The sequence below is a fragment of the Magnolia sinica genome, chromosome 9, assembly GCF_029962835.1.
Source record: "Magnolia sinica isolate HGM2019 chromosome 9, MsV1, whole genome shotgun sequence".
Taxonomy (NCBI): domain Eukaryota; kingdom Viridiplantae; phylum Streptophyta; class Magnoliopsida; order Magnoliales; family Magnoliaceae; genus Magnolia; species Magnolia sinica.
Window position 1 is genome coordinate 25,137,605 of NC_080581.1, and position 19,654 is coordinate 25,157,258.

The 19,654-nt window shown below is 38.2% G+C and overlaps 1 protein-coding gene across 1 annotated transcript in view; it reads right to left on the minus strand.

The window, feature by feature from the left end:
* Positions 1-342: 342 nt before the first annotated feature.
* The window catches only part of LOC131254743 (protein S-acyltransferase 24-like), a 38,385-nt gene continuing 19,073 nt past the window's right edge, over positions 343-19,654 (minus strand). The window contains exons 8-13 of the mRNA XM_058255459.1: positions 10,608-10,665; positions 9,936-10,013; positions 9,715-9,813; positions 9,497-9,575; positions 9,222-9,370; positions 343-894 (exon numbers count right to left, since the gene is read on the minus strand). Of these exons, the coding sequence (XP_058111442.1) occupies positions 472-894; positions 9,222-9,370; positions 9,497-9,575; positions 9,715-9,813; positions 9,936-10,013; positions 10,608-10,665 (886 nt within the window). The 3' untranslated portion in view covers positions 343-471. The remainder of the gene's footprint in view (positions 895-9,221; positions 9,371-9,496; positions 9,576-9,714; positions 9,814-9,935; positions 10,014-10,607; positions 10,666-19,654) is intronic.

A 19,654-nucleotide genomic window follows, 5' to 3' on the forward strand; every position in this document is an offset into this window, starting at 1 on the left:
CTCACCGGGACTCAAACCAAGTCACTCTGTCAGTCAGCATTATTTATTAATGAAAAATAAATGCTGAAGGTAGGAGTCAAACCCACAACCTCATTAACATGAGACAGGACTCTTAACCAGGGAGCCAACCAACAATTTCATGAAAATGCTTTTGAGTAAATTACTTTATACAGAATTTTAATTTTATATATATATATATATATATATATATATATATATAGCATTTTCAGTGTAATTATTAAATTTGAGTTGGATTGAGTCATTTGAGTCGAGTCGAGTCTGAGTTCTCGGGTTTTTGAACTATGCTTGTGTCCAACATTAGACACCAAGACAAACAAAAACACGGAAAATGCAGAAAGATCACTAACTGCACCAAACTGCATCGAATGGAACTAAGGGAGCTCATGTTAAGCTTTTGAAGCAGTTACAGCTACAAAGATACAGTATCGCCTCTTACCATATGATGACAAATCACGAGGCCACAACAGAACAGGTGCTATGCTGATGAACATTGTTCCGTCCAAGCCCAAGACCCAAGCCCAAAGGGACCCTGTCTTTCTTATCATGGTTATGGCTGCATTGGGAGGAATGTACATGTCCATGAGGTCCCATGTTTCTAGAATCCACATCAACATAAATGTGGCCATTACTGTTGGTATGATGAGAGTGGCTCTCGCCATTTTGCAAGTTTGTGTTACTGGTCATCTGAACCATGCCAATTCCCTCAGCAGTAATCGGTAGTTCAACATCTTCACTATAGCCACGAATCAAGAAATCAGAGCAGTTCTTTCGAATGCCATGATCATATGGATTTCTGAAACCACCACCTGGTCCTCTGAGATAGCTATAGCGCATAACATTTGCCATTTCATTTGTGGTAATGTTGCGGGAAATCTATACAAGGAAAGAAAGAGAACTGAATGAGTATTTCTAAAATGCATAAATTGCCAAGTCAATGGGAATTGATCTGAAAAAACAAATTGCAGATAGAGCTTTCAAACCATTGTAAGCAATCAAATTTATGTGGTTGAGACAGGATGAATGCTACCAGTCTTTCATGCCAAAAGGCAAAAGGCAATATCAAGTCATACTATATTTAAGAGCCATGTTGCTAATAGCTACAGAATCATGTCATAAAAGACTAACGAGCCACATCTTTTTGTTGGAGGGTACAGAGATACCATAATCCAAACACAGTGCTGCAATCTGACCCTTGTCCAATAACAGCTATTGCTAGTGGATTGATAGCTTATAATGTACTCTTTCCCAATGTGTTACGCACAGACTGAAAGACATTATCAGTCCTTTAACTCTGCTGAAGATAAGATTTCATTCTAAATCTCAGTTCAGGTTTGGCAAGAAAAGCAGAGGCTGATGAATGTCTCAAGAGAGTTAACATTTGAGTTTATTGCACAAAGTGCATATGATTTCTGGTTATAGCTACGATTGTAGTAAATAATTCAAGCCATGGTGTGCATACAGGCATACGGTGGAGTTGCAATGGCATCTGTAAAGTCCTTGGATATGGTAGAGGTGCATCGGCTTCATGGGGACATTAGCAACGTCTTGCACACGGGGTGACCTATTGTCAATCTGAACCATTCATTTATTATACAACTAGGAGCAAGCCATGGTGCAAGATTTGTGCCGATCAGATGATCCTAACACTTTGAATGTGGCCAATTTGTTACAACCGTCCGTTGTTGATGGGCCATAAATCACATGGTTTGAATCATCAAATCAAAGTATTACTTTAGAATCATAAGAAATACAGAGTGAGATTATCTAGTAGATGTTTCAAGATGATGATTGGACCTATTTTGTTTCTCCTGTCAATCTTGACTGTCCATTTTCATGCTATTAATTAGAAGCTTAGGATCACCTGACTAGCATAACTTCTGCACAATGGCTTGCTCCTAGTTGTATGAGTGAATGGTTTGGATCGACAATAGGTCACTCTCGTGTAATTTAAAAGGTTTGGGGACACTGCTAACGTCCCTATGAAGGTTGGGACGTTGGCAAAACCCTGTGTGCGTGCATGCCCATGCGTGCAAGTATATGTGAACCAAGGAGCTGAGTTAAGAGGATTTTGGGTTGAAAGAGCACTTCGAGAAACATTTGAGACAACAATGAAGGCAAATATCCTGCATTTGGAATCAACATCAATGTTATGTTTGTGAATATCTAATGAAAACTGGTCACGGGAAAGAGTTTTCGTTCTGAATCAAAGAAAGAGCCCAAGCACAAGGGCAGCAAGTTCAAGGTTGACTCTCAAAGAGTATTTACCATTTTGGTTCAAAGCTTATCTTTGTCATAGCTCTAACTTCAGCGACCTTTTCAAGCTCATTTGTACTGACATTACACAAACTAAATTTTCCCAACAGATTAGTATCTTTGAAGGGCAAGACTAGGCTTCTATGATAGTTCACCACCATTTTGAAAATGGTGGCGGCTGTTCCCCCAAAGCTCAGAGAATGCAATCTGTTAGGCCTTGATTGGTCTTCCGTATAGAGTTTGTTTTCTTTTGTTGTATTCTTTTGCAGCCCTGCCGTTTGTTTAATAAAATTTCAGTTACCATTCAAAATAAAAATAAAAATCCTCACGTGTGGAAACGATGTGTAGCTATCCAGACCATCCAAATTGCATGTCACATTGTAGACGAAGCACATCTCAAAAATGACAAAGATCAAGCAATCCTGACAATCCAATTGCTGGCCATCAAATGGATGGTTGGGAGTAAAATAGTGAGCAGTCCTAATTCAAATGTAAAATCAGATGGTACCGTTATATTCTTAGGGCCTGTTTGATAAGTGGGAATCCATGGGAAAACAAGGAATTCATAGTTATTATTTCCCAACGTATTATTGAGAAATGAATTTCATTTTAACTGGTATGTTTAATCTGCAAGTGGAAATCTTCATTTCATCTCACAAGGGTCAGCTCAGATCTTGTGCTTGAGCAGTGTTTTAGTGGAAAAGTGTAACGATTACACCATGAAAACCATAATTTCCTTTACAAATTAAACAAGAGAAATAAAAAATGCGTAGACTTTTCCTTTCATTCTCCATGGATTACCACTTATCAAACAGGCCCTTGGTGTAATTTTGGTTTATGATACACATACACCTCAGCAACATGGATGGTCTTAATTGCCGCACAACCATGCCATGTCCATGGTTGGAGAGCTACCACTATTTTTTAAATGGTGCTAAACTAACATAAATTCAACATTTTATGCTAACAGGACCTCAACCAAGTTAGTCTTTTGCACGATAAAAATCAAGCCAACCTGCCATCTGTATCTTTGATCTTCCCCATTTCTCCAGAACATATTCTGATAGACACTGCTCTAGAAAGTGCTATTTAGAAAAATTGCTGTTTGTCTGTAAACTGGCGGAGTTTTGTTAATTCTAAATCCAGGTCTCCACACACCGACATACATGCAGCCACACATTCAGTGGGTGGTACACATTCGACGAATGCATCGGGTGGCTCCCAATTTGCAGATGCCCTGGCCCAAAAAAGCAAGCCGGTCCAATCATCGGGTGGGCCACATATATATGAAAGGAATGGACAGTCAAACCATTAATGGTCCACATTCAACTTGTGGACGACAAGGAAAGATAGAAATAGAAATGAATGCATTCAAGGGAATTTAGGAGTAGCACAATAGGTAACAAGATGAGGGAAAGTAGACTTACATGGTTTAGTAATCTGCAACAAAGACAAAGAACTGCGCCGGGTAAGGAGTGAGTTCGGACAAGTTGAAGGCTCTAAAAGGGTAAAGGGAAGGTCTAAAAGGATGTGGGTGGAGGTAGTAAGTAAAGACTTGATGACCTTAAGATATGAAATTATGGCCCTTGATTGAGTGGAATGGCAGAAAAGGATTCATGTAGCTGACTCCAATTAGTTGGGATAAGGCTTAGATGATGATGATGATGATTCAACTTGTGTGTTGCCCACCTAAAAATTAAACCCACTGGACTTTAGCCTGCGATGCTACAAGGTGGAGCCTACCGGATACACAGCTTAGTGTAGCATGTTGCCACATGAATGAGAGCATGCAGGGGCTAGTTCGTAAAATTAGCAAACCCCAAACTAGATTACTAACTGGAAGATCTACCCCAATTATTTATTACTGTGTCACAGATATTAGTGATTTGTCACCATGCCACAAGCAATGCTTCAACTTGTTGATATCTCATCTGATTGATAGATATGTGATGGGGACATCAAAGGACCTACTCGGGTGTACCAAAGATGGAAACAACCACGCACATCAGCGCAACTTTTTGTGTGGATGGGAGATGAGTTCCAAATGGGGCCCGTCGGGCCATTTTGAAGACCCTACATGCATTGGACGTGCATCAAGAAGACTCCACTTTGGGATGATGCATGTGGGTTGCTTAGGAAACTATTTCAGTCATAGGATTTCTATTTTGTGTTGATCCAACCGTTGGATCTTGTCGATCAAGCAATCAGGCCACTAGATCTTCCTGATCTAGGCCCCTTGGACTCTAATCTTATTTTCTATGTCTTTTGTTATTTTTAGGATTTATTTGATAGTTGAAATTGATAATAAATGTTTTAGTTTTTTTATTTTAGATGTTGGGCCACTTTACTTAAGTGAGTGGCATAGTTGTAATTATGTTGAATTTTAATTTCGAATTTTTTAATTATAAAACCACGAGGGGAGTGGAGTTCCAACCCTAGTGGAGATTTGAGAAGAAAAAAAGAAGAGAGAAGCTCTCTTGTGTGAAGGAAATTTCCTCTTTATTTTCTAGGTTTTTTTTTAATTAAAAAAAAAAAAAAAACCCTCCCTTCCAATTAAATTGTAGAAGGGTAGAAGCTTGTTTGGTAGTGGATTCCAATGTATTCTTTTTCTTCTTCTCCTGTCTTCCTCTTTTCCCTTCCATTACAACCTTCTAAATCATAATACCAAGCTAAAAATTCAGCAAGAGTGTAATCTGAAAACTATAAACTGAAAATTCAGCAAGGCAACAACGTGAGATTACTACATTGAAACTTCAACAATGGTAATGTGGGGAACGCAATCTGAAAATTCAGCAAGGGGACATTCCAAAACTAAGAACAAAATTCAGCAAAATGAACATAGATTTTATATGTAATGTATGTTGTAACAACCTTAGATGGCAATCCTACCCTAAATATGACTCTATCCTAAGTGCAACACAAAAATCCTATGCTAAACCTATGTCTCTGATACCAAATTTGATGTAGGACATATGATTTAATGCTAGCATGCAACATGGAGATTATTAAAGAGTTCATGAAGTAATTCATTTAACAAAAGATGCTAACCCGCCACGTAATTAAGAGTAAATAATAGGAAATAAAATCTTATTTAACCTAAATCACATGCCAACATGCTAATAAATCACATAAATCAATTAAAACTAGGCCCGATGGAAGGATAGAAAACTTCCAATTTAGCATATGCATGTTCCACACTCAAGGGACTGACTTGTATGATCTATGAGGAGGGTTAGGAAGGGGATAATTTGAAATTTGAAAAATTAGGGTTCATGGGAATTTGAAATTTTGGAATTAGGGGTTTTTATGATTTGGGGAAAATATGAAATTATGGCTAAATTGGGTGAATTGGTTAAGGGGATTGATGGATTTAGGTATTGATAGTAGGGATTTAAGGTTTTAGATGAAGGGAAGTTAGGAATTTTGGGTACATTAAGGAAATTAGAGATTTAGGGTTTGAGAATTTGGCAAAATTAGGGAATTGGAGAATCTAGGGCTAGGGTGAAGATTTACAAGTACAGTTAAGGATGGAGAATCAAAGGGTCTTGATGGGGGAAGCGAGGAAAAATCAAAGGATTGAGGGGTTGTTCATACGATCAACCTAGGAGCTTGCACATGTGGTTGTACCGTCACACATCTGGGTCATTGGCTAGGGTTTTGGGGTCCTCAATAGTTGATTTCGGTTAGGGGTTGAAGTTGGATGATGAAAAGTTGAAGAAAAATGTGATTTGGCTGGTTTTGGATAGCAATGGAAGAAGAGAGATGAAGTTTTTTGGGAAAATACCTCTTTGGATAGAAAGGAAGAGAGAAGGAAGATGATAGATGGAAGCCTAACACCTCTATTGAATGGGGAATGGAATCACACCAAACTCGAGCTCCAAATCACATAAGAGTATTCTTCAAATCACGTGAAGAAGAGAAAACACAAAGCTTTTTTTAATCAAAATAGTGGCATTTAGACTCCACACACCCCCCCTTTCTCTTTTATAGTATCAGAAAAGACCTTTTACAAAAAAGGAGCTCTCAGATAAGATTCCCAACATAAAGACGCTTAATAAATTAATAGTTGTTTCTAACTCCCTAATCTCAATACAAATATAAGCTATACCAAGAATAACGAAGCATGTAAACAATCTAAACAACTAAACTATTTTATGGCCCATGGGGGTCCGTGATCAAGATGTTTGATGATGATGATCCAACGGTCCGATCATTGTGTCCACCCGATCCAACAGTTTGATGTGTCCATCAAGCTCGTATATGCAGCCCTCTTGCATCTTCCCAGTGTAGGGTCTTCAAAGATGCACGAACATGTACGTGGGATCTTCAACCTAGCTAGAGGCACGAACATGCACGTGGGATCCTTAACCTAGCTAGGAATGTGAATTGGGTCAAGTGGGCCCCATGTAATGGTCGTCTAGTCATAAGGAGACTGACTCAGCCCTCCTCTGGTATGGTGCTCGGATATCCTCATCAGAATGTCTTTGACAATACTAGATAGCCAAAACTTCAAACAAGTGCTTCAAATAGTGCTCGTAGTGTAGGGATAGTGTAGCGTAGCTAAATAGCATAAATCCCCTATCGCATACGCTATAAAGGTCATAGCGTACGCTACAACTACGTAGCATGTAGCGTTTATAGTGTACGCTACAATGTTTTTTTTTTTTTCTGGGTTTTTTTTTTTTTGTTAGTTTTGTTTGTTAAAATTGGTGCAAAATCACATCACATCATGAAAAACTTAAAATGTAAAGTTAAAATCAAACTTTTCTCTTCTTTTTTTTTTGGCTTTCACTTAAAACGGTGGTGATCCTTCATTAAAGTTGGTGTGAAACTCATACATTAAAAAAACTTTAAAACTAAACTCAAGAGAAAATGGTATTTGAATGTATTGACTACATCTGTATTGTACTTAATACTCTTAAGTCATAACCTGTGAGATTTTTATTTCTTTTTCATACCTGTGAGTTTTTAATTTCAATTAGACTATTAATTAAAGTGGTTTGCTTAGAAAGTAATTGATGTGATAATTATTTTATTTCGTTTATAACTTTATATATTTGGATTGGCTTTTGATAAGTGATAATTAATAACTTTTTTGAACAATGCTTATACTTGAAAAATGAATAATCTTTTAGGCATTTTTATATTTTTTATATTTTCTCTTGTTATTTATCATATTTTTAAATTAAAAAATAAAGTATCATAAGCTCATGCTACACGCTATAGAGGGCTGAACCCTACACAACACACTACTGCTATTTAAAACACTGCTTCAAACAAGGCTGTAGAAACCATATGATGGTGTCCTCGTTAGCATGGAACCATGACAGTGGTTAAGCAACATGATGTGGTGTTGGTCACACCCCGTTAAGAGAGTATTTCCAAGGACTACATTTAGAATTGTGCACTAAGACAAGAAACGAATGATGGTTTTGCAGAAATATAAAATGTGTTGAGCATTTTGCTTAAACCGTACGTTGAATATGATCATAATGCCCTACTGTTTCTTAATATCCTCCTAGTAACATTCTCCAAGAAAAATTAATCCGTACTTTTTTCTCTATTTCCCTTAAATGGTCAGTCTACCATTCAGTCATTTGAAAAGAAAATCTAACTAAGGTTGTCAGTCTGTAGCAGTTTTCATGGCTGATATATCGGCTAATACTATTGGTATTGTAGCTCAGCAAAAGAAGATACAAGGGGAACTGTAAAATTCACCTGTATCAAGAAAAATCCGTTGATGTTTTGCAATATATATTGCAAAATAGTGTCTGTAAACCTTAATATATTTTCCAATGTATTGTTGATAATATCAATACATATCAACAGTATGCAGGCAGTGCATGTTGTGGTGAAAGAATAAAATTAAAATAAAAAATGACGTTCTCCCACATTTTTTGGGGGGAAACTGTTTGTGGCGGGATTTATCAACTCTATTTGAGTTGTTCTAGGAGAAATTACAGTAAGGGTGGATCCATCATGATATAAAATAGCAGAAACTGGCCGGAAACTGTTCAGTGAAATTTCTGATTTTGCTTGTTATATTCATTTTTTGTATAGATTGAGTAGAAACAAGTTAGAAATCCATATCAATGCATGTTTTCCATTAGACAGTGACACATTCCCTGATACATTCGATATTTCCCATGCAATACCAGTTTGTTTTCGTATCCTGAGGGTGCAATATGGGTAGCGGTATCGAAAGATTAAGCATTGGTCTATGGCCATCATTAAATCACATCAAACTGGAAGGGGTTCCCATAAAGGCCAGGTTATATCAGAAGATTGCTGGGAGATGGTATTTTCTTGAGTTGGTTGAGAATTGCAGAGTGGATGATAAAGTGGCTTTCACCAATGGAAGAAGATATCAACATAATTGAAGTAATGGGTATAAGAAGCTGGGAAAAATGGCTCTTGTCAAGTAAGAGTTAAGGCACAAGATCAAGAACGACCAGCATCTGGTGTCACTTGTCACATAATTTTCTTCTCTTTTGTTTAAAAAAAAAAGAAGAAAGAAAGAAAGTGTGTGTGTGTGTGTGTGTGTGTATGTATATATATATATATATATATATATATATATATATATATATATATATATATATATATATATGTATATATATATATATATATCAGAGCAACAGTTTAAAATTCGTTTATAAATCTGAGCATCTGGAAACAGCATATGAGGTAGAAACCAATGGATTCAGTTTATTTATTTATTTTAAATGTGCTGTCACAATACATTGAATGTGTCCTTCCTGAAACCGAGTTACCCCATAATCTTTTCTTCCATCTTTACTGACAAGAACACAAGCCAAATGCCAAGATATCGTAGTTAATCATCATCATTCAATGATTCAATATAGCACATAGATGATTGCATAACTGAATTAAAGGAGAGTGCAAAGAAAGGTGGCTAACTGCCTTGAATCACTTCATCCACATACCTGTGAAGCTTGTACAATAGTTAAGACAGCAACACCAAAGAAAAGAAGAAAATCCACAATCAGAAATGACATAGCCCCAGTATGATGAGTGCTAGCATGGTTCGCCCATGCTCCAAAAGAGGTTGGTGCAATTGGATCTGTAAAGATTCCTACATTCAAGGAGGGAAAAAAAATCATTGTCTTTCATGGAAATTGGCAAGTGAAGCCAAAACTGCTGCTAATGAAAACTCTGTAGGAAGGGCTAAAAGAAGGGAACCCAATTCCAGAAGACATACGTATGGAAGCTATGGCTCCGGTAACCAGCATTGCAGACACTTCGAGAATAAGAAACATAAAGAAATCCCACTTGTTTCTCTGAAATCATATACCAGTAAGTAGTTGAACATATTATATGAGGAAATCTATCAGGATGCTCATAGCAAAAACAAGGGGAAAAACAACAGACAAAATAAAACAGATTTAAGTAAGATGTAAATTATCAGAATCAACTTACCTTGCCAATACAATTCGACACCCAAGGACAGTGATGATCAAACTGCTCAACGCAACGATCACAAGTGGAACAGTGCTTTGCGCGAAGAGGCCTGACGATCTGAAGAATGAAAATGAATCTAGATTAGAACCTATTCATGAGTACAAACAGTAATTGATAAACAAATATGAAACTAGTTAAAACCTACTGGTACAAAAGAATGAGTAAGAAGGGAAAGGCACCTTGCACGTTGCACAGAGCTGAGACCAATTCCCAGCCAATAAGGCTGGATTATTCAACTCTGTCTTCAATAAGGGCTCCTATTGAATGATGATGACAAAGGAGGAGGAGAGAAATCATTGTAAGATGTCTTGTAGAAGCATGGGTACAAAATAAAGATGGAGAGGAAACGCCAAAGAAACAAGCTATGCCCAATGAGGATATAAAAGTGTCAACGATCTGCAGTAGGAGAGCCCCACTTTACAGATCCCAGTTCACTAGAATTGGGTTAATATGCTAAGCAATAAGATAAAATTTACTCAAACAAATAAGTATGAATAAGAGAATAGTAAAAAGAAATTGGCATGAGTGAATGCATTTGAATTGTCCCAGACCCAACTAAGAAAAGACAGAAAACCTTAGTGTCATTTTACAAGTAGCAATGAAAACCATGACCCAAACTTAACATGATGACAAGCAAGCAAATAAAGAAAATACCACTTTGATGCTAATCCAATATCTGCTTAACAGCACATGACAACTTTTTTCTAAATATCATTTGAACAACTTGAGGCTGCAGGAATTTATTCAAGCTAAGAATAAAGTTTCATGCAGAGCATTCACAATCAACATTAGAGTGCGATTAAGAAGATGTCAAAATGGAATGAGAACCGGTGGGGAAGGTTGCAACTCACGTCATCTTTCAGATTTTGGGAATCATGCAAATTCATTTTGATGTAACCAGGATCCTTCCTATAAGCCAAAAAAAAAAACCCAAACCCAAAGAATTGTCAGCCAGTGAGATGCAACTCTGCAACACCTACAAATATTATAATATAGTGTTGGCAATCTAAAGCAACAAATTATTTAACTAAATACATATATGTGAACAAGCAGCGAGGAATGCCCAATGCAACGTGCCAAAATATAATGCATACCAAAATTAAATACTTGGAGAGAATTCTTTTTCGCATTCCTCTTTTATCTACTCGATGCAATGTGATTAGGAAATTGGGTTCTCTTCATTCCTTTTTATGTACTCAATGCCATTTTATTTTTTTCCTTTTTCTTCTTTTTTGATGAATGTCTTCAAACTTTATTAAAAGAAAGAAAACTGATACAAGATACCAGAGGCCACACTTACGAAAATACCATCCAAAAGCAAGCAATACAAACATAAGGCCTTGAAACCGTGATCCTAATTCGTAATAGAAATCAATAAAGCATCTCTGTCAATTCTTGCATTCACCATATCATCAGCTAGAGGCAAATGTTTCACATTCCGTCCACAATATTTGCCACTTCCCAAGCAACACAAACGGATAAAGCCCATTCAGTGACAGTAGCTGAATTTCCCTCGATAATCAAGGGCAAGAGACCATGATCCAAAAGAAAGTGGTGGGATGGAGATGGAGAGAAGGGAGAAGGAAAGAGATAAGAGGAGAAGAGAGAGAGAGAGAGAGAGAGAGAGAGAGAGAGAGAGAGAATGTTTAGGGAAACAAGAGTTGTGTTAGCCAAATGACTAACACGCACACAAATATTAACTTGAGAGACATATATATTGCTCCACACAACAAACCACACCCCCCCCCACCCCCGGCTCTCTCTCTCTCTCACTCTCAACAATGCAATTTTATTAAGAAGCCCACCAAGCAAAAGCTAATGCAAGGAATAAAGTACAAAGTTCCAAAAAAAAAAAAAAGAAGCCAAATTACGCAATTTTATTAAGAAGCCCACCAAGCAAAAGCTAATGCAAGGAATAAAGTACAAAGTTCCAAAAAAAAAGAAAAGAAAAGAAGAAGAAGCCAAATTATAACAATCCCCTTCAAATCATGGTATTAAAAAATGGTAGCGTAATAGCCGTTCCCATAACAGGCCGATACATTTTCCTCTTTGTTACTTTTTTTTTTTTTTTAACATTATAGGGATAACGACCATAAGACTAGCCGTTATAGCCACCATTACTGTTATCGAATATTTTGCTTCAAATAGTAGGCCAACCAAACTTGACAACCATTGAGGCACCAAACCACCATTCACATGCAGAATCCTCTCAAATACACATGCAACACTAAACATCTGAGTCAACTACACTCACAATGGTTGATAAAGGGACTATCCATAGCATGTGAAAGCATGTGTAACACTGCATAACATGTGAGTCAACTACACTCACAACTGATAACAAGGGCCTAATGATAGAAAAAATGGTGAATGGAAAATGAAAGCTACAGTGCTTGCAGAAACCCTCCATATCAAGTTGGGTTGAGCAGTATGTCAAACAATTCGTGTGCGTTTTACCTCAAAGCACAGAAGGAGAACACTAACTACACAATCACCATCCTCAACATGAATCTACAACTCATTTTATAGCCTTGCGGCTCATTAGATCATGAAGACACAAGGAAATTTCAGGGAAAAAAAATCCAAAATAGTATGACACCTTTTTTGAAGGATAATGGAATTTTTATCAAAGACTTGCCAACAACAACTGACAAGAAAAGAATACGAGAAAAGGAAAAAAGAACAGCAAAGAAGACAGACCATCAAGCCAATTTCAACAGGATAGAAGTCCACTCAAACACAAGGGTCAAAATATTAGCTACAACTGCATTGATTGAAGAAGAGACATTTCTAAAGCACTGTCTATTTCTTTCAGCCCACTACACCGCCGAAAGAGATATGTGCCAGCGAGCCTCATCCTTGATGTCCAAACCTCCTCTGTGCCAAGCCCAAAGAAGAATGTTGACGTTCTCTAGCATAGACCATGATGGATTGAAGGAAGAAATAACATATGAATAGCTTGGATGTGAAAGGGCACAAAATGAATAGATGATCAACAATTTCCTCAACTTATTGGCAAAAAAAGCATCTATTTGGAATGATGAGAGATCGCTTCTGTAAGTTATCTATCGTTAAGTGTCTCTTTCTTCCCACTATCCACGTAAAAGCCGCTATCTTGGGGGGGGGAATAGCATAAGACAATAAATGAAAAGCATGTCCTCCACTTCCTTGCACATTAGTAGGATGAAGCAAACTATAGAAAGAGCTCACCAAAAATCGCCCTGACCCCTAGCATTCCTAACCATATTGTCCACCAGGGGAAAAATGAAGCAGAGCTTATCCTGAAGTGCAAGAAACTCTCCCATTTCCTGATCAGATAGACCTCTTCTACAAGGAATCCAACAAACACTAGAGCCCATTACTGAGAAGCAATCCACCACTGTGATGTCTGGAGAGGGAGCAAGATGAGCTAGATTCGGGTGAGCTTGTTTTAGAGGTAGGTCAAGACACCACACATCCTCCCAAAATCCGACTCTAGTCCCATTGCCAATGGAGAAAGAGATACCCTTCTTGACATCTTTCTTGATCAAAATGATCGTTTTAAGTGTTAGAAGCCCTATAAAGAGAGGATTCCTTGACCTCCCAACCCCCCAAGTGAGTACCGTACTTGGAAGCAATAGTTTCCTTCCAAAGTTTCCCTTCCTCCATTCCAAAGCACCATATCAACTTTCCAAGAAGGTCCCTATTCATGTTATAAAGGTCCCTCCAACCAGTCCCTCCCCCGTTAAGCAGCTTGCAAACTTCCTCCCATCTCAAAATGTGAAAATTGTTACCTTCTTCCGAGCCTTCCACAAAAAAATTCCCCTTAGCTTGTCTAATATCTTCCAAAAACCGATGATGGGCACTTAAAGGGAGGCATGAAATAAAGGGACATATTTGACAAGGCCGTCTTGATTAGAGTTAATCTTCCTCCTAGAGATAGGTCCCTACTCTTCAATTTGGACAATTTCCTTTCAATCCATTCACTCACCCTATCCTAAAGATGAGAGGCAGGTTTCCCAATGCATAAAGGAAGGCCTAGATAGGAGGGAAGGGATCCAACCTTGCAACCGAAGCTGGAGGCCAAGTGAGATGCCTCATCCGGAGGTAAATGAATGCCCAAGATCTCACTTTTGCCCATATTAACCTTCAACCTAGAAATTGCCTCAAAACAGACGATCTTCCCCGGGTTATCCATCATGATAGGATTTGCATCGCAGAAAACGATGTCATCAGCAAATTGAAGATGAGAGATAGGTGTCCCCAACTTGGATAATTAGAAGCCGCTAATAAGATTGGTCTCTTGGCCTTTCGCTAGCATCCTATAAAAAGCTTCTGCCACTATCAGGAATAAGAAGGGAGAGATCGGGTCACCTTGGCGAAAACCCCTAGAGGTTTTGAAATAACCTTTAGGAGACCCGTTAACAAGCACCAAACACGCCACTGACCCAATGCATTTCTAAATCCATCTCCTCCATTTTTTCGCCACATCCCATTCTTCTTAACAAATAATCAATGAATTCCCAATCAATATGGTCATATGCCTTTTCTATGTTGATCTTGTATATGATCCCCACCTTCTTTTCTCTGAGTCTAGAATCCTTGCATTCGTGAACAATTAGAGTGTTGTCCATAACTTGATGACCTTCCATGAAAGTGCCTTGGCTTTCTAAAATTATATCGTCGATCACCCCACGAAAATGCGATGCAAGGATTTTAGCGATGACACCTATTTCTCACAAAAAATAAAAGAAAATCATAGTGCCCCAAAATTTCAACAGAATTTCCAGATTTTGTTTTTTGTGATTGCTAATGATCAACCGCATCTAATTCATGTGATAAATCTCCACAAAAAAAAAAAAAAAAAAAAAATCCTCAAAAAACATTACAACAAGAAAACTGAAATCTAGACCTTTTTCCTTATTTTTATTTTTGTGTGAAACCGTCGAAAAACTGGTCAAAAAAATCACCACAAATCTTCTAAAATCATCCACTTCCAGATCCCATACTTTTCTATTTAAGATGTTCACTCTGGTTATACCCTGCTAACGTCATCCATACGGTAAGATGACATCAGTAGTAGGGCCCACTATCGTAGACTAGGATCATGTCAGAAAACCTTTTCTAATACCAAGTAGAAAGTGGTGAGATGGAGATAAAGAGGAGAGGACGAAAGAGGGAGAGGAAAAGAAAGGAGAGAAGAGTGTTATGTGATAGTCGAAAAAACTAACACACACGCGCACACGCATATTAACTTGAGAGAAACATGCATCCATGATCCAGTGCTCCACATAAGTACATGGATAATGCACGCACGCGAACAATTACATATATTTCCCTATATCTCCGAAGTTATTTACTCCTTGAGCATCGTGGCCATGGTAGATAAATGCCATCTATTTTTTACTCTTAAATCAACACCATGTATTTGGGGGATTAGTTTCTCACAAAACTGACCCTCTTACCCTCCCTGCCTAAAAGTCTTGATCCAGTAACCCTGTCTTATTTTCCTTCTTCCCTACATTAGAAAATTAGAACTCTAACCAAAACCTACATCTATCCACAGCCTAGGCCAGATTGAGTTAGCCTTATGCTTGCCATGTCTGCCCCAGGTTGGGCTTGTACCTAGAGCCACATCTAACAAACCACCTGGTAAAACCCAATGATGGTCAAACTAGGTTTGTTGACAATGCCTTGGAATGTCAGAACATAAATAAAATGAGAAGGGGATTGAAATCCCAAATTTCAGCCTTCTCTTCCTCCCTAAAAGCCCCTAACCCAGTTATCCTCACTCATTTCACCTTCTTTCTCCATGTAAGAAAATTGAAACCCTTGATAAAAGACCTACCTTTATCCACAACCTGCGCCAGTTGGGTTAGCAACACACTTGCCAATTTTGCCCAAGGTAGGGCTAGGATCAATGTTCGTGTTGTCGACAATTTGTCGATAATATCGGTGTCGCTGCACTGGCGACACTGAAACCCCAAGTTTTTGTTTCTCTACAGAATATCGGCGAAATTTTCATCAATAAAAATGAGTTCTTGACGAGAATATCAGCGTAGTTGAAAGAAAAAAAAAAAAAACCCTTCAATTTTGCAATTTTCGTACTTAATCGGAACTCGGAAGAACAAAATCCCTTTGGCCTCGATCAACAGCACTAGTAGGTAAGAAAAACCTCAAAATTTGCCCCTTTTATTTGATTGGAAGATCGATGTCGCAATTACGACGAAAAATCTGAAATTTTACAAGATTTCCTCTAGATTTAGGTCTGATTTAGGGTTTTGAAACCCTCGACAAGAAACCCTATTGCTCCGAAATTTCTGTTTTTTTTTTTTTCTACTTCAAGCCTTCCAAGTAAAAGAAGTTGTGTAAAGAGTAACTCGGATGCTTTATCATACTGAGTAAACTCTCTGGGCCCACCGCGAATATATGTTGTTTATCCATGTCGTCCATTCGTTTTTCCAGCGCATTTCAGGGGTTAATCCCAAAATTGAAGTATATCCAAAGCTCAAGTGAACCACACCACAAGAAACAGTGAGAATAATGATTTCCACCATTGAAACCTTCCTAAGGCCCAAAGTGATGTTTATTTGTCATCAAACCTGTTCATAAGTTCACACAGAGATGGATGAAGGTAAAACACAAAAAATTAGCTTGATTCAAAGCTTCTATGGCCCTTAAGAAATCATGAATACTATATGTTCAATTCTCATTTTTTCCTGTGGTGTGGTCCACTTGAGCTTTGGGTATGCTTCAGTTTTAGGATGAAGCCCTAAAATTTTTTGGTAAAATGGATGGACGAAGTGGATAAAATACATAAATCAGGGTGGGCCACACGGAGTTTAGTCAGTACGCTTAGCGTACCGCTTCCTGACCAAGTCGCACACGTGCGACTTCTTTCGAAAGCTCGGTGCTCTGTGGGGCCCACTATAATGTTTTTTTGCCATCCAATCTCTTGATTAGGTCACTCAAGACCTTGATGAAGCGAAAACACAATTATCAGCTTGATCGAAAATATACATTGCCCCTAATAAGTTTTTAATGCTGGGATTCAATCACCACTCATTCATTTGGTGTGATCCACTTGAGATTTGGATCTACCTCATTTTTGAGACCATGTACTAAAATGATATGGTGAAACAAATGAATGGAGTGGATTTATCAAAAGAATGATAGTGGGCCCCACACCTTATGTATTGGTGTGGTATAAGTCAAACACCGAAGGATGTTGATTACCCACTGACACCGCTAGCCCATAGATACTAGACATGCTCTGTGGGACCCACCATGATGTTTGTGCTCTTTCCACGTTGTTCATTCATTTTTTTCAGATCATTTTAGGCAATGAGCCAAAAAATTAGGCACTTCCAAGTCTCATGTGGAGCACACCATAAGATTCAATGGTGATTGAATGCCCACTATTAAAAACTTATTTTGGGGTCACAAAAGTTTTGGATGAAGCGGATATTTGTTTTTTCCTTTTGTCCACGACTTTACAACCAATCAACAGGATAGATGGCAAATAAAAATTACAGTGGGCCCTAGGATGTTTGAAATGGTGAGCATTCAGTCACCATTATTTCTTGTGGTGTGGTCCACTTCAAAAGTGGATCTATCTTATTTTTGGGCCCAAGACATAACATGATCTATAAAAATAGATGGACGGCGTGGACAGAGCTGTACACGAACCGAGTTAGCTCAGTTAACTCGCTCGACTCGACTAAAAAAAGCTCAATTTGACTCGGTTTGAAACTGAGTTCGAGCTGATTTTTGGAGCTCGAAAAAATTTTGAGTCAAGTTCGAGCTTGTCCAAGCTCAAATCGAATCAGTTCAGTGACTCAGTTATTTTGATATTGATGTTGCTCACCAAGTGTTTGATGAAATGACTCAACGAAGTGTTGTTTCGGGTGCATACATTCTCCACAGGATCGGCTAGTGGCAAGGAAGGTATGATACGAAACAAATCACTACCAAAAAAAAAAGTGCATGATAAAACTACCCTTGTATTTTGATTTTGATGCTGCCTATCAAGTGTTTGATGAAATATCTGTAAATTGTTGCCGCTGTTTTGCAAACTGTGAGAAATTGAAGGTGCACTTCGTGTGTTTGAGAAAATGTCGCACAGGCTCGAACTGGCTCGAGCTGCTGACCGAACCGAGTCGAGTTGGCCAGTCAGGCTAGAGGACCGAGCCAAGCTGAGTTTGAGCTAGGGTCAGCTACTAGCCGTGCCAAGCTCGACTCATGTACAACTCTAGGCGTGGATAAAACACATATATCATGGTGGGCCCAGGGAGCACTGTCCAGTAACCACCTCTTTACTAGCAGCGTTAGTAGGCAATCCACCACCCACGAATTGCCAAAGGGAAGTCGATTGGGTACTACTCCAGTAGCACCTAGTTGTGGGGCCCACTGTGATGTATGTTTTTTATCCACGTTGTCCATCCATTTTGAAAAATTATTTTAGGCGATGAGCCCAAAAATGAGACAGATCAAATGCTCAAGTGAACATCACCACAGGAAATTGGGGGGACTGACCACCTAGCGCTGAAAACCTCTCGAGGGCCACAAGTTTTGGATCAAGCTCATATGTATGTTTTTCTCACGGCGTGGTCCACCTGAGATTTGGATCTGCTTCATTATTGGGCCCGTGCACTCAAATGAGTTGGCAAAAAGGATGGACCCTGTAGATATACAATGCATACATCGAGGTGGGCCCATGGTCAGGGTCCCACCCACATCCCTATCTTTGGAAAACTTGCTAGGGTCCACCATATTGTTTTATTGACCATCCAAACCGTCGATAAGGTGTCACAAACCTGGAGCAAGGTACGTAAATAAATTTTTTTTTTTAAAAAAAACAAATGTCAGTTTGATCCAAAACTTCTGTGGCCTACCATAAGTTTTCAATGGTCAATCACAATTGTTTCCTATGGTATGGTCCACATAAGATTGGGATCAGCTTCATTTGTGAGATTGTGCAATAAAATGATCCAAAAAAATAGATGGATGGCGTGGATATACAACACATTAAAATGGGCCCCATTAAATGAAAACTTATTATGTAATGCATTCTTTTTGTAATTTTTTTATTCCTAAATATGCAAATGTGTATTTAGGCATGTCTTGGAGTTTCACGGAAAAAATCCACCATTTTCCCCATGTTTCCCCCTTTTTTCCCTGCATTTCCGGTTATCGGCGATATTATCAGCGATAACGAAATAATATCTTTATCTCATGCCAGCAAAACTTGCAGCGATACCGACAACTCGAACACTGGCTGGGATCTAGAGATGCATCTAACAGAATGGACTTGGCAAACCCTGGCAGCCCAGAGTTAGCCAATTGACAATGACAACTTGGAATACTAGTTTTTTTTTTTTTTTGAATGATTAACTTAGAACATAGGAGAAAAGGAAAAAAAAGAAAAGAAAAGAACAGAAACAAAGAAACAAAGAAAAAGAAAAGAGACAGACATTTTCATGGTAAGTGACAAACAGCAGACTTTTCAGTATATATGAATTCACATAATAATGCATATATGAAAAGATGAATATGATAAATGTTTCTAACTTCGAGTGACAACTCAGTGCTTAATATCAGTAACTGAGAAAGCATTCAAAAATCCTCTCAAATGGTTTCTTTACTAATTATACATTATCTTGCTGACACTAGCATTCCTTTCAACAAATGCACTAAAGCATGTCATGTTCCCTGATGTTAAGACATCTATGCTGGTCATAGGATACTGATTTTATTTTTATTTTTTGAAAGGTGACAAAACTTTATTAAGAGAGCCTGCCCAAGCAAAAACTTAGGCGAGGAAAAATTTGCAACCCAAACAAAGAAAGAAGATTACAAAGGTCATGGGATACTGATACTGCTCATGATGCAAGACATTGCTTTAACCGTTTAACGGTTT